The 15,440-nt window shown below is 42.2% G+C and overlaps 1 protein-coding gene and 1 long non-coding RNA gene across 6 annotated transcripts in view; one reads left to right on the forward strand and one right to left on the reverse strand.

Annotated features, from left to right (window-relative positions):
• LOC126511115 (uncharacterized) overlaps positions 1-4,509 on the reverse strand; it is a 23,493-nt gene extending 18,984 nt beyond the window's left edge. Inside the window, exons 1-2 of the long non-coding RNA XR_007594608.1 lie at positions 4,330-4,509; positions 3,754-3,849 (exon numbers count right to left, since the gene is read on the reverse strand). This is a non-coding gene — a long non-coding RNA (uncharacterized lncRNA). The remainder of the gene's footprint in view (positions 1-3,753; positions 3,850-4,329) is intronic.
• A 183-nt stretch (positions 4,510-4,692) lies between these two features.
• Positions 4,693-15,440, forward strand: part of Fbxo38 (F-box protein 38) — a 45,778-nt gene continuing 35,030 nt past the window's right edge. For 4 of the 5 annotated variants that reach the window (XM_050157922.1, XM_050157924.1, XM_050157925.1 and 1 more), the window contains exons 1-2: positions 4,699-4,827; positions 12,799-12,985. In XM_050157922.1, the coding sequence (XP_050013879.1) occupies positions 12,858-12,985 (128 nt within the window). In that variant the 5' untranslated portion in view covers positions 4,699-4,827; positions 12,799-12,857. Of the gene's footprint in view, positions 4,828-12,798; positions 12,986-15,440 lie in introns of all 5 variants that reach the window. The other variant, XM_050157923.1, reaches the window with a different exon arrangement.

Below are 15,440 nucleotides of genomic sequence, written 5' to 3' on the forward strand. Positions count from 1 at the left end.
GTCGGATAGGGGAGCAGGGAAGCACACATCTTAATTAAGGGAGCCATCTTAGGGTTGGCAAGAGATTTGGTGCTCCCAGGTGCCCAGGGCGATGTCCCCAGTTAGTTCCTGGGGCAGCTGAGGACAGAGAACCTGAAATGACCCTATCCTATAGCCATACTGATTAATATCTTGCATATCACCATAGAACCTTCATCTGGAGATGGATGGAGATAGAGACAGAGACCCACACTGGAGCACTGGACTGAGCTCCCAATGTCCCAAGGAGGAGCAGAAGGAGGGAAAATATGAGCAAAGAAGTCAGGACCACGAGGGGTGCACCCACCCACGGAGACAGTGGGGCTGATCTATTGTGAGCTCACCAAGGCCAGCTGGACTACGACTGAAAAACCATGGGATAAAACCGGACTCTCTGAATATGGCGGACAATGAGGGCTGCTGAGAAGCCAAGGACAATGCCACTGGGTTTTGATCCTACTTCATGTTCTGGCTTTGTGGGAGCCTAGCCAGTTTGGATGTCCACCTTCCTAGACCAAGATGGAGCGGGGAGGACTTTGGACTTTCCACAGGGCAGGGAACCCTGACTGCCCCTCAGACTGGAGAGGGAGGGGGAGAGGAGTGGGGGGGGAGGGGGAGAGGAGAGGGAGGAGGGGGGAAAAGGGAGACGGGGAGGGAAATGGGAGGCGGGGAGGAGGCGGAAATCTTTTTTTTTCAATAAAAAAATTATATTTAAAAAAAAAAAAGACCCTACAGTTATCAGTCTTGGAGTCAAGTGCCTTTTCCTATTGAGCCATCTTGGCAGCCCTTATCATAGTACTTTATCTCAATAATAAGAAAAGTAACTATGACATAATTTGAGTGTCGACTTTTTTTCTTAGAAACTCCAGCTTCATATAAATCCTGCCAATTTGCTTTCAAGTAATCCAGACAGACCCGATGGCCCTCCTGCCTGTTTCCTGCCTCATCTTTTTGTGATTGCTTTAGCACTTTATTTACATGATTTGCATGCGAGTCTAAATCATTCAGATCTGCCAGAACCTCTCCTATCTTATAATTACTATATCCAAATGGCAGGACTCATTAAACTACGAAAGCACCATACCAGCCCTACTCTTCTGTGAAAATGCTCTCATCTGGCCTAGTGAACTGGTCCACATGGCTGAGGTGCAGACAAATATCAGAGACTTGTGGAGGAGAGTAGAGGGGCAGGTGTTGCCGGGACCTCAGCCAGTGACAACCAAGTGTAGCTCATGACTCACTCAGTCAGTACTTCGGGGAATAACTTTCCTCCTGATTACGCAGGTTATGCAACTTTTGTCTCAAGGGATTTGGGGTATTTACTTTCTCTGATTTCACAGTACTCAGACTGAACTCAGCTGCCTTTACATGCTATAGCCTCATAAGTCAAACTGTGAGAAGCAGTTGCATTTCTTTCTTTCTTTTCCTTTTTTTTTTTCGAGACAAGGTTTCTCTGTAGCTTTGAAGCCTATCCTAGAACTAGCTCCTGTAGACCAGACTGGCCTCGAACTCACAGAGATATACCTGCCTCTGCCTCCCGAGTGCTGGGATTAAAGGTGTGTGCCACCACTGTCCGGCCCACTGTTGCTTTTCTTATTTGTTTTCCTACTCAAAAGCACAATTCAAAGGCAGAGTACTCTCTTGACCATCATAGTTTCCTGTAGTGGGCCATTATTAAGGTCTCCATCTGCATTCTGTACCATGGGTTTTCCCCTTCTTTTTTAAATTAAACTTAAGACCTGAGGGTTGTTTTCTATCATTTGAACCTCCTGATCTTTCCTTCTTGAAGCCTTGGTCTTTCCATGGGTTCCAAGTTTGAGATCCCAGGAAGGGTTATTTAGCTAATCATACTTTCTCTTATGCTGCCTCCCCATGCTCATCATAAGAAATGGCAAAACAAAATTTGAGTGCACCACAGGTCACCCTGGGGACCCAATGAGTTTATTAGGCTTAGATACTAGCCATGGGTCAGGAAATATGGGCAGAAGCATGAGTGACCTTCAAGCAATGAAAGTCAGCATCCAGCAGAGCTGATCACTCCTCCTTGGTTACCTAAAGCCCTCTTTCTCCAGCCTACATACTCTAGCATCTCCATGCACCTGTGGCCAGGCACAAGAATGGCTGAAAGGAGTGTCTGGACAGCCAGGTGAGGGTTCAACGTCCTTTCCCACACCCTTCACCATAAAGGCCATAAAGAAGCCTGAATGTGATGACTGTTTGCAGGTTGGTCTTACAAGGGTGGCTTCTGTTTGGCTAGGAGGAGTAAGTACAGTACAATGCCAGACCAGAGGATAGCTTCCACATGCTTTTCTTGTAATCCTTTCTGCCTCTCCATTGACTCTGTGAACAAGAGTTCCTGGGAGCAAGCTATGTCCGCAAAGGCTGACAGACAGATTGAACTTAAGTGATGTGGAGAAGCTGGAATGCTGCAGACCTTGATCCTAGTTAGAGTTTACCCCTGGCTATCTTTGTGCTACTTAGTAGGTATTTCTTGCTCCTTTCTGTGTCAGGCCTAACATGTTAACAGACAAAAAACCTTTTGGAACATATTAACAAAACCCTAGCTTTCCACCAATTAAAGGGCTGAAAGTGTCCGATAGCATTGAAGACCTACAGTAGAGTCTCCCCTGTCTTGTTTAGCCAGCCAATCTGGTGTACCCACCAATGTATTTAAAAGATGCCTTGAGTTAGGACTTTTCTTCTTCCTGCTACCATAAAAAAGTTCACAAAATTAGAGCACTTGGGGCAACCAAAATCTATGTTCTCTGGGTCAAACATAGTCACTCATCTTTGGCCCCAGGATTATTCTGAGCTGGTTATTTAAAGAACTTGTTTGGTAGATACCTTTTTATTTGTGCCAAAAGTATTTGGCTTAAGATATATATATTTTGCTTTGAAAGAATTTTGACTCAACACTCAATTTTTGTTTGTTTTCTTTCGGATCTCTGAAGGTATTTTGTTAAGTAGTGAAACTGGATAATATCTCCTCCTTCTTGTCCTCCTCCTTTTCTTCTTTTTTTTTCCAGTTTTCCTGAACTCTTCTCCCTTGTCTAACCTAAGGAATGGGAACATGTTGGGTTGATTATGAGTTTGACTAGTACGCTAATTTAACTTACAATTTTTTAAAAATAGAAAACTATAGTTAAAAAAGATTCCTCTCAATGAAAAACATTTACTGCCCCCAAATTGGTTTCTTTGTACACTTAATTAAAAGTCCTAGGCTGTATTATTTTTCACTGACAAACATGTAGCCTCTTTTAATTGGAATGTAAAATGATCTCTAAAAGAAATGATATAATTACTAATTCATCATAATAGCTTTAAAAACAAGTGTAAAGGAGATACTAAATTTAAAAATTTTAGAGATTAAACTATATATAAACACAAATATATGTATATATATACATATACACATATGTAAATTATGAAATAATGTCCAACTCTCATCTTCTCTGACTTTGTTTCTCCATTCTCCATCTTCCAACAGCAAAAATTATATACCAAAGAAAAAGACTGTGGCCAATTTTAAGATGCAAGAAATTCTCATTTGTAAAGGCCACACTACTTTGGGAAGCTATACTCACACTTAGGGCTATCATATATCTTTATTATCCCATTGCTATTTATTTTTCAGAACCTGGGAAATGGGGGCAAAGGGAGCTTATTCTTATTTACTGAAGCCCAAATAAATTGAAAAGAAATAAGCAACATGAGTACACATATTTCTTCACTTACAGGAAGCATGCAGTATGAAAGTTACCATGAACATATATGAAGTTTTGTTTTTCCACCAGAGCGCCAAACTGGGATACATGGATGACAAATGGAGCCCTGGGTGTGGAAGAAAAAGCTAGTTCAGGGTGCTAATTCTTAGCAAGGGAAGATCCACTAAAGTCTGGTATAAATTAAAAATTACAATATGGTGCAGGGTGTTCCCATACGCCATATTTAATTCTGTAACAGCACAGTTACTGTATCCGTCCCCCCACCCCAGCTCTCGTTTCTTAACAAATTGTCTTAAAATGTTCCTGTGCACATGAACTCTGTCCCCATTGGGTGCTTACAGACAATTAGGTGACAGTCACTGTTAAAAATCGATTTCAGTCCAGTTTTGTGACATTGTCACAGCTATCCTCTCTGAAGACAAGTTAGCTATAAAACAAAACGAAAATGATCAAGCTTACTTCTCACAAGTCAAAAACCCAGTGTCTCATTTATTAATGAAACACTGATAAGAAAACTTCGACGTTCAAAAGATTATAAACCACATACAAAGGAAGTATTCGAAATGACGCTATAATTTAATAGTACCTTTGCGCCCTTCCACTTAGCCACATCCCTCGAAAACAAGGTCCTATTTTTAGTTTAAAAAAAATTCTGGCGGAAAATATCTTTAGTGAACTTATTAATTTTGCAAATGATAATGATGAGAAGAGCGAAAGCATGAGCAGGATCACAGACTACAAGCGCCACAAAAGCGACGTCAAAAGATTGCCGGCATTTCTGGCGGGGGGAACTTCACGTCACCGGAAAAAGGGCCGGTTGAAACGCTCCAGGAAATGCCACGTTGAACATGGCTGCCTCGCCGGGACGCAGCCACACTCAATATGGACACAGCGGGGGCCCGCCCACGCCCAACCTCCGATGACACTATTTCCGAAGGCTCTTGAGCCGGCGGAAGCGGAAGCTCCGCTGAGGTGGGGGCGGCAGGAAGAGTCTGTCGCGTTTCTCGGTCCCTCTCAACCACAAAAACAGACGGAGGGCCGGCGTAAGTGAGCCGCGGCCTGGGAGGCTGTCGCGAAGGTGGAGGTGCGCGGTTGTGGGCAAGTGGAGGGGTCCGGGGCTCCCACCGCCCAGACCTTCCCTCTCGGGCTCTGGAAATCCTGGGGGCCTAGAGCGACCGAGAAAGGAGTGTCTGAATATGTGGTTCTGGCCTTGCGGGCCTTGCTTGTAAGGCATCCAACCTTCTATTCCGCCATAGAGAGCCTTCCCTGGGTCTCGGTTTCATCGACGAAGTGGGAGGTTTGCCCGGACTTTGGGCCCCTCCCCCAACACATACCCTGAGCGTCACAAATTCAACGACGTTAGTGTTGAGTCGTTTAGGCCAGTAAATTGAGGAACGCCTGCCCTCATCCTGCTGAGGACGTAGCTCTAGTATGATGTGGTTTATTCATCTTGGGAAAGATGGGAGACCCTAATTTTTGTCCCAGTGTTGCTGGTTACTTGGTGCTTTCTTTTCTTTCTTTCTTTTTTTTCTTTTTGAGCCGATCCCTTCATTGTTTTGAACCTAGAGTTTCTCATCTGTCAGAGCAACTGGCTTAATCTGCTCTCCCACCCCCAAGCCCGTCACAAATGGGAGATAAAAGAAGGTTTCTGTAAAGCTAAGGTTTTTATGGAGGTGGAGAAATTGGAACATGGAGAGCACATACCATGTAGTACAGACTGAGGACTATCAATTCTTGTAATTTTAACGTTTATTTGAGAATTCCATTTTTAGATGTCTGGAAAGACTCCACCCTTCTCGTCAGAATTTGTGATGTTGCAGTTGTACCGGGTTTGGGAGAAGGCTGTTGTAGAACAGATGTATTGTAGAGTGAGCACCATCCTCCAGGCTTAGCAGCCTTCAGCCCTTGTCAGAGCATCCATGACTTCCTGCAAAAAGACCCTGCAATTGGGCCTACTGTTTGTTGTCATTCCTTCATAGAAGGGGATGGGGGATGGGTCATTGGCCCTCATCTGAGATTCAGGACTCCTTGAACCATCTGCCTTTTGTATGTAATTCTGCCCCAGATGCACATGGCCTCTTGGTAGGGAGGCACTAAAGTATTTAGTCTGGAAAGGTTAACTCTGTGGGTACAACTCTGAGGAAGCTGTCATCCATACCGGGTGAAGACTTGACAGTCTCGCTGCTTTTGAGTACACCAGGCTCCTGTAAGTAGCCCCTCAGTCATGCTCTGTAGTAAGCCTAGCTAGTAAACAAACATTAGTTCCCCAGGGGAAACTTTGGTGGAATTGTACCTTGGTTTGTTATTGGGGCCGCAGAAGGGAGATGGTATGTCTCCCCAGAGACAGAATTCAGACAACACTGTGTGTTTAAATGCTTGTGTGCCTGAAGTACACATTTTATCTTCAGACAGAAGGATATAATAGAAAGGGGAAACTGGTTTTCACTAAAGTTAGGTGATACAAAAATTGGTCTTGAGTTGGAATTGAAGGCCTAGATTCTTCCTTCAGAAATGGTATGTTCTGCCTCAGTGGCAGGCACTATGTCATTCTGGTACTCATTTTCATTATTTGTAAAATAAAGGGTTGGACTCGCGTCCTTGCTCTTTTCATTAGTGTAGGTTTGGCTCCCATTCCCCCTTTAAATCAGAAGTGTGATGGCTGGATGACCCTTTTGAGGCAGAGAGTATATCCTAGATAGTAGATACATAAAATGTTCTGTGAATATTAATTAGCTGATTTGCATGATTACTGTGACATAAATTGAAGCCAACAGAAAATAAAGAGGCATTAGAAACTTCACAGGCAGGAAAGACATTGGTATTGTAAAACGATTGGGATGGTTGAAAGAGATCTTTGTTGTGTGTTTATGTTTGTTTTTTAGGGTGATGAGCTGTCATTTGCTCTTAGTGAATGGGAATGACTGAAGTGAGAATTATCTCTAAGGATAAACCTCGTGGGAAGGCTTTGCTGCCACCTTTAGTTACCAAACAGTAAATAAGTGAGGGAGGGGTAGGGAGATGCTGGGAATCGGGAGCAAGGATCCTTTTCAAGGGGGTTGCCATTGATTAGACACAGATGGAGATGTTGATTCAGAATGGGGGGGGATTTTTTTTATTAGATCCTGCATTTTCGGCTAGTTTCATGAGAAGTTAGTTTAGCTCTTCTCTGTGAAGTACCCGTATGAAACGAATGTGTGTTCCAGAGTGCCTGTGTGAGATGAGAAAAGGAGTAATTACTCCATGTAATTAGTAGGCCCTTCTAGAGACGCTGACAAGATAGCTCGGGCTGTCGGTTGAAAGGGGTTTAAGGACTCCAGGACGTAAGCTGTTTGTAGGCACAGCTGATTTCAGAAGTATGCACTGTAGTTTTTAGTAAAACCTTTGATGGAAACACACAATTAAACGAACTTAATTCCAGGCAAGAGAATGTTGGAGCATTAAAGCTTGAGACAGGCACAATTTGGGGAGTAACCCAAATGAATTTGTCAGCTATATTATAGTATCCTTTTAGCTGAGGATTTGGCTGAAGATGAAGAGGGACTTTAAAGAAAGTGTATTTTAGAAAGCCCTAGTTTCAAGGGCACTGGCAAAGAACTCAGGCTGAAGAGTGCTTGGGGATGCCCAGACAAAATTGAAGCTCTCAGTGCTTAAGCTCTGGTAAACAGGCTTCTGTGGCAGGATAATGGACCGCGCAGGTGGCTGTGGGCTACTGTGTGTGTGGAAGCCTAGCTTTGTGAGGAAGGGTATGGTTAGGATTCTAATAGGAGCATCCTGAAGCCCATCTCTAGGCACTGGGGAGTAGCTCTGGAATGCGGAGAGACAGCTGTGCTGGCTGAGGACTGACAGTCGTCAGGTATGTTATGTAGGCCAGGAGTCAAGAGTCTTCTGAGCTCTGACACTTCGGATTTGACCCAAGGCAGGTGGCTTCCCGATTTATCCTCTCTGGCTCTTTGTTCATCTGAAAGAGCCTCTGAAAGTTTATTTGTAATTCCCTTGGCATGGGAGTAGGAGAGAAGCACCACTGTGGTATTCTCAGACGAGTTTGTAACCCACAAACTGTCAGCCGTGTCACTGTGTGGTCTCGGAGGGCCCTTGCAGCATGTAATATCCAGGGAGTCATTATCATTCCTGTCAGAGTAACATTTCCTACAGGTTCAGAGCCAACCAGAGTCTCCCAAAGCTGTTAACCTTAGAAATAATGCTTGGTTATTTAAAATACGATCTTCACATACTTCCGTTTGCATTGTTGATTGTCACCTGCCCCTCACTCACATGATTCAGCCAGGTCCACCTCATCTCTGCTGCTGCTGGTAACTAGACCCTCTCCTTTAACTTGCTACTCCTTAATCCGTCTTGGCATTTCTCCAGGGAAGCGGAGTGCTTCGTGGTATGGGGTGTATAAGGTGGGAAGAAAGGGAAATAAAGGCTAGCTGTGGCGGTTTCCTTCCGGTTTTTACTTGCTCTTTAATCTCTCTCGTGACAAAGGAAAAGCATGACAGTCTCCTTCCTAGAGAGATCCCTTCTTACCTGGGAGTTTGCTTCACATGCAGGAGATGCTCAGCATAGCTCAGCTTGGTATTTGATGTAAATGAGATGATGCCCAGTGGAGTTGAACAATTCTGTTGTCTTTTGTTAGTGTGCACTGGGCTAAGGAAATCAGCAGAGTCCTTGAGTGAGGGAGATTTTCTCACACGTTTCCAGAGGTCTACTTGTGTTGGAGAGGGCTTCCCCTTGTCTGTAGGCCCTCTGCTTGTCAACCTCCTGATGAAGAGATCTGCCCCTTATCCCAGAGCCATTTCACGTCCCCCCTTCACCGAAGGCTTACGCCTTCCTTACCTGACAGGTACAGTAGAGAACGCATGTTTAATTACAGGCCTAATAGAGCTTTGATGCCCTGGCAGTCCTGGTCATTTGGATTTTTTTTTTTTTTTGTCGTTGGTTTCTGGTTTTAGATAAAGATTATAGGCTAAGTAGACTTCATAGGCTTCTTGAACTATTATATCTTCTATGTGATTTATCTCTGTAGTTTTGAGTTCTAAACAAATTTTGTAAAGTTAATGATGTTAATGCTAATTAATTTAGAATTTGAAGCGTACATGGGACAAATAAATGGGGCACTGAGGGTTACTAAATATGTCTCAGGAAGAGCACTGCAAAATAATAATGCATAGTCAGAGATCCAGGCATAAAAGGAAGGTGCTTTAAGAGCAGTGGCCTCAGTGGGGGAAAGGAAGAAGGGCTCAGGAAACGCCAGGAGCGTGTCATCTGAAGGGCTGTCAAAACTCTTAAGCCTGAAGCATGTCTTCAGCACCTGGAGGATTGTTCCGAACATCTGCGCAGCCCCTGGGTAAATTGGGCTCTACAAGTTAAGTGTGTTTTAGAGCTTTTGCATGCTAGAGGTAGGTGTTAAGTGTGTTTGTATTGGACTAGACTCTGATAGTATTTACTGCTGAGATTACTGAATGTTGTAGCAGCAAACTGCTCATAGGAGTGTGAAATGATTAGTGGATGCATATGGAATAATGGATTTCTTATGAGAAAAGACTTGTTGCCTGGAGGTGAGATTGAAACCCTTTCCTGCCTCCCCCCAAAAGTGATCATTAGACCAATACACAATTGCCGTAGAATTTTTCTGTTATGTTCCATAGAGTACAGATGAAAGGAGACGTTTTCATAAAATACTTAAACTTTAAAATAAATTGGATGTTGGAGGCTAATTAATGGTTTCCTAAACTAGGGAGAAGGGGAAATGGGAGGGGGTGGTGTAAGGAAAGATCCATGTTTAGAGAGATGAATGGATGGGAGTCACAGGTGAGCTCAGAAAAGACCTGCAGCTGGATTAGAAGAATCTCACTCTTTAAGAACCAGGGTTCCTTGGACTTTGATTTTCTTTCCTTTTTTAATTTTTAATGAGATCCCATATGCAGGTCAATCTGAAAATCTCAAATGATTGAGGTGAATATGACATAAAAAGTAAGTTCCTTTTTTATGTTCAGATCAAATCTCATTTCCTAGAAGTAACCACTGCGAATATTTTGTCACAACCAGGCGTATGTGTCATTTACTTTTATCTAGAGAAAAATCATACCTGAGACTGAGACTTAGTCTACACCTTGTTTTGATTATACTTTTTTTTTGTAACCATAGTAGAAATCAGAGAAATGTGTTGAAAAGATAGCCATAGCTACAGTGTAAAATGTGGTATGGTAAGCATTTAGTTAACGAATTGCCTTCTGAAAGCCTGAGCAATGGTTGGCTTTTGCTGTAGGCTTTGACAGTGCAGTGCTGTGTCCCTCATAGAAAGCCATGAGCCACAATAGCATAGATGAAGGTTGATGGAGTTTCAGAACCAATTGGAATGCATATTTCAAGAACAATATTTTGGGAAAATAGGTGATAGCTTGTTGAATAGTTATGGAACATGAAGATACCTGGATGTGTTTACGATGGTCAAGGTTTATAATTTAGGAATTTAGTGACCCATAATAGAGGACACTATGTTATATGTTGTGTTTGCATTTGTAATAGTGAAATCTTAGGAATGAGCACAGTTGTCAGTGAGAAGCTGGCTTACAGGGGAACTGGCAAAGGGGACCAAAGAGTGGTCACAGAGAAGAGGATCATTTCAGAACCCAAGAATGAGAAAGAAGCAGGTTCAGGAGTTACTGGAACATGCGGAGTTTCAGTTGGTGAGAAGGGACAATGAGCAGGAAAATGTGGGTGTGATATAGTCAGAAACTGGTTTGTATAAGTTTTAAATAGTTTCATAGGTTCTGTCACTAGCAGTCTGAAAGCCATAATAAGGTGGATAACATAAATCAGCCACCAAGAAACCAACGTTGGTGTCACAAACTCACTGTACTCTAGCTTTGTCTCCTCTAGCAACCCACTGGTTGCAGAATGTTTTAGGTCCTTTTGTTAAGAACCCACACAGTTACATAAGTAACTGGGTTGTGACTGGGGAGAAGCAACCGGTCAGGGAGTATGCTTATGGTTAATGGAACACAACTAGTGGCAAGCATACTGATACCAACAAGAACCTTTTTCAGTGAGGAAAGAGGAGGTCAGAACTCAGACAAGCACATGGATATAAGGATTCATTTAGTTTGCTCCCGTTTGTTGCTGAAGCAGAGGCTTCCTGGGAACTACACATTTCAGCTGTGTCCTATTTTGAGGTGCCCAAGTTCCCTAGGTATAGTGCATGCTCACTTTGATGGTTCTTTACCTGCTTTTCATCACATTGAGGATTAAGAACTCTGCTAATAGTTCAGCCGCATCTTCCATTTCACCTTCTTTATCCTAACACCATCATTGTTTTTGTTTTTAGTTCTGTAAAATTGATTCCCTCCAGAGTTTAGCACATCTGGGGAGGAAAGGGAACACTGAGAATGTAAAGTCCTGAATGAATGTATGTTGTTAACATGGGTGCCGCCTCATGAAGACCCTAGCATCAGATCCAGAGGGAAATGGCAAAACCTTCCCTTTTGGTCCACGCATGGATGCTGATAGTGTATGCAAAAAAATGTCCACCATAGACACCCCCCCCCCCACCCCCGGGATGTATACAGCCTGAAAACCATTCCTCTACAGAGACTTTGTACCTATTGAGATTAGTCTACTTGTATACCATAAGCCCCGCCTCCCTGTCTAACTCTGGGTAAACACACTGACTGTTTGGGGTGCTGTAGTTTCTCTACCTGGGATCCCAGCCCATCAAACTTTTAGCATTTCATTCTGCCCCAGTGAGGTCCAACTCTCTGGGAGCCATTTGAGGACATGCAGTCGCATGCTACTGGGATCTCCTAAAATACTTTTTTAAAACTCTCTTACTCCCTTTTTGCCCTATTTTCAGATCACCCCTTAGGTATCATTTTAATTGCCCTGTCCTTCAAAGAACCAGCAGTGAATGAGGCTGGTGTGTTACACGTGCTACTTTGAAACTGAGTTTGCTTTCTTCACACCGCTTATCTTGACTTGAAGGTCTAAGCTCCTTTGCTGGGTTCCTTATCTCCTCACTGGCTTCCCCAAGGTCTTTTGTTTACTCTGGACGCTGCTACGCTTAAACTGCGGGCACTGAAAGTATGTGAAGGCACGTCTGAATTGAGGAATACTCAAATCTTATGTCTACAGAGCCCCATTCCTACTTAGGAGATCTATATTTCATAACTATTCTATATCTGGACCACCATCGTTCACATAGTTATTCCCAGACAGTCTGACAATCTGGGTGTTACTCCCACATACCAATAAACAGAACAAAACAAAATATGTTGCTGCTTCTCATTTTCCTTCCCTTTTCCTCTTCCCTTACTAAGGCTTTATTTTAAAAGCAAAGTGTATACTTTATAAAAGTGAATTTTCCCTCCAGAATTGTAAGCTTTGTATGGTTTTTAAGGAGAGTGTCTATAGTTTGATTTTACTCTGTTCACACAGAATGTGGTTTCATTCCCTCAATTTGTAGGTAGGAGAATGAAGAATTAGAAAGGTTGATTCCTGTCTTGGAAGTAATCCCTTGTGACGGATCACAGCTGAGAGTCTAAGAGTGCTGTGGTGGGGTAGCTTCTATGAAGCGCTGGAGATGAGGGGACAACTTCAGTTAATAGCTGAGAGGTTCACTCCTCTGAGTTCAGACATCCCTTTACAAACTAATTTTGGTTGCATGTTTAGAATCATAAGCTCTCAGCCAGAAGCAGTTTTGCTACCTAGTTTAGTGAAGAAATTGATGCCTGGAGAAACTGAGAGAACCAGCTGGGTAGGAAGCTCCAGAATACAAATGAAAAAAAAAAATGGGACTTAATTCTTGGGGTTTTGTTCATGTTAAATGTGTTTATAAGCTCAACTGTTCTCCAGGAAAAGGTACTCTGTCTTGAGAATAGGACAAATGAATAATTTCTAAGTGTGAATATGGTGAACTGTTGTAATAACATCAGTACTTGAGGCTGTTGGCCGTTGGCAATTCCGAATGAACATTATTGTGACTCACTTGTGACAGGGACAGTCTGGGGTTTAGTTTGGTGCGCCGCTTTTAGACTCCTCTACTCTGTTTTTCTTGCAGGTGTTTTGAACTAAAATCAGAGGCCAGATTTGTTCTTTGGCACTAACGGCAGCACAACAATGGGGCCACGAAAGAAAAGTGTGAAAATGTGTCTGATGGACGATGAGATCCCAGAGGAAACGATGGCAGAGGAAACGAAGGACTACATGAATCAGCTGTCACATGAAGTGCTTTGTCATATTTTTAGGTGAGACTTTATTTGGTTCACTTTTATGTACCTGAAACGTAAAGCTAAGAGCAAACTTGTTTTATAAAGCTTTTGTTTTTCCTTTAGATTTATTTATTTTACTCTATATGCATTGTTGTTTTGCTGACATGTTTGTCTGTGTGCCATGTGGCATGTATGTCTGTGTACAACGTGTGTGCCTGGTGCCCATGAAGTCCGAAGAGGGTGTTGGATCCCCTAAGTCTGGAGTTGCAGATGATGTGTGCTATTTGGAGGGTATCAAACCTGAGCCTTATAAAAACAGCAAGTGCTCTTAACTGTTGAGTCATTTCCTAGCCTCCAAACAATTTAAAAATTACTATTTTTTTACTTAACTTCGTTATTATAGCCATTACTTAAAGCAAGAAGGAAAATGTTTTATTTCTTTTCACTCTTTTTCTTTTCAAGTTTTATTTGTAGGCTCCTAAAATGTTTATCAGAGGACTCTTGTTGTGATGGTGTAGTGATTACTTAACATGTTTTTGAGACAAAAAAGTTGTTTCCCTTAAAAGAAACCTTTTCTTTGTTGACTCAAAATGCACTTACATACTTTTATAATATGTTTTTTATTAACTTATGAAGAATTAGGTCTCATTATGCTATTTTTCAAATAAAATATTATTGGTGTGCACCCATCCCCTGCCTCTCCCCACCCTACTTTCTATGTGCCCTTTCAACTATAAATTTTATTTATTTTATTTTATTTTTTTATTTTTTTAATTACTTCTACCATAGAAAAACATACATTTCTCCATAGGAAAAGTTTTATATAAAACAATCTTGATTTATTTTTTTAAAGTTGGTCAGGGCTTACAAAACTAACACAGGCAAATATTTTTGGATAACAGTAAAAGTGTTGGAAAGCTGGGTGGTGGTGGTGCATGCCTTTAATCCCAGCACTTGGGAGGCAGGCGGATCTCAGTGAGATTTAGAACAGCCGGGACTGTTGCACAGAGAAACCCTGTCTTGAAAATCCAATATATATTTTCTGAGGCAGTTCCTCTGCTTTTAAAATTATATATATATATATATACATATATATATATGTATATATATTCATACATACATATATATGATAGAAAACTTGATTTAAAAAGCAAGCAGTGCTTTTTTTCATTGCATACATAATGTGTAGTCTTGTATTTTCTGAAAATTGTTTGAGTTCTAGAGAGCTAGTTAGGTTATAGCTAACGATAATGTTTTTGGTGAAAATTTAATTTGACTTTAATCTCTTTATTTAAATAGCTTTGAAGAAGGGCCAGTGGTAAGAAAACAATGCAGTAGAAAAATACTGAGCATCCACACATAGACTTTTCTCTTAGAATTAGCATGCTTCTTAGGAATTAGAGTCAGCTGCAATGATTGTCACTGTTGCTCTTCCCACTTAGCCAGCTGTAGGAACTTTTTAGGCTTAGCTTTTCTCAGGCAGTTCCTCTGCTTTTAAAATGGCATAATAATAGCACCTACCTGCTGAGTGAGGATTCCAGCAGACCATGGACTTTGAGGATAAAGGAGCAGTCAAGTGTGTTGAAGATTCATCTAGGAGACTGGTGGCAGCAGAAAGCAGCCCTGCAGCTGGTGCCTCCTTGCCACAGTAGCTGTTAGCTAGAGGACCAGGGACAGGATGACACAGAGGAGAAGAAAGAAACTGGGCAAAGGTTGTGTGGCAAGAAGGAGCAGCCGGCTGCATACCTTGTAATGCAGTTGTAACCCAGTCCCCACTGAGTTAAACATGGTTCCACTCGACAGTTAGGTGAGTGTGGAGGACTCTGAAGAGACAAAGATGAGGTTTCCTGCTATTTAAAGGTACATGTTGTTACTAGAAACAAGCTAGAAACAGGTTAGTTGTGACTTTGAGGAATGAGATGAGAAGATTGGGAAGAGAGATGCATCACAGGGAAGACTTGAGCCACACTGCTGTAACCTTGTGCTTATGTGCTTATTGGTAGAGAAACAGGCATTTGAGGGAGCAGTGATGGTTGAGAGGGAGCAGCAGGGACCGTGCTGTGACACTGACACATGTCAGCTGTGTTCCAATCTCTGCTCTTCGGCTGCCATCTTCCTTTTCTTGTCAGTGTACCTAAAAATGTGCTGAAGTTTTTTGTTTGTTATTTTCTTTGCGTCATTTTTGCTTTTTGGTATGCATATTTTTAAATGTTTTTTGTCCATGAAAACTTATGGGAAGCATAGCAGGTTTTATCAGCTATCACATGGAAAGAGCTCAGCACTCTATTTGGTACTTGAGTTTTTACTGACTTACCTATATTTATTTACTCAAAAGCCAGAACGGGGCTGGAGAGTTGGTTCAGTCAGTGGTTAAGAGCACTTGTTGCTCTTGCTGAGGGTACAGATTCGATTCCTAGTGTCTATATGATATCTCACAACCATCTTTAATTCTAGTCTCAAAGGATCCAGTACCCTCTTCAGACCTCCAAGT

Source organism: Alexandromys fortis, unplaced genomic scaffold (assembly GCF_014885135.2).
Source record: "Alexandromys fortis isolate MF-2015 unplaced genomic scaffold, M_Fortis_MF-2015_v1.1 scaffold_94, whole genome shotgun sequence".
Lineage (NCBI taxonomy): Eukaryota > Metazoa > Chordata > Mammalia > Rodentia > Cricetidae > Alexandromys > Alexandromys fortis.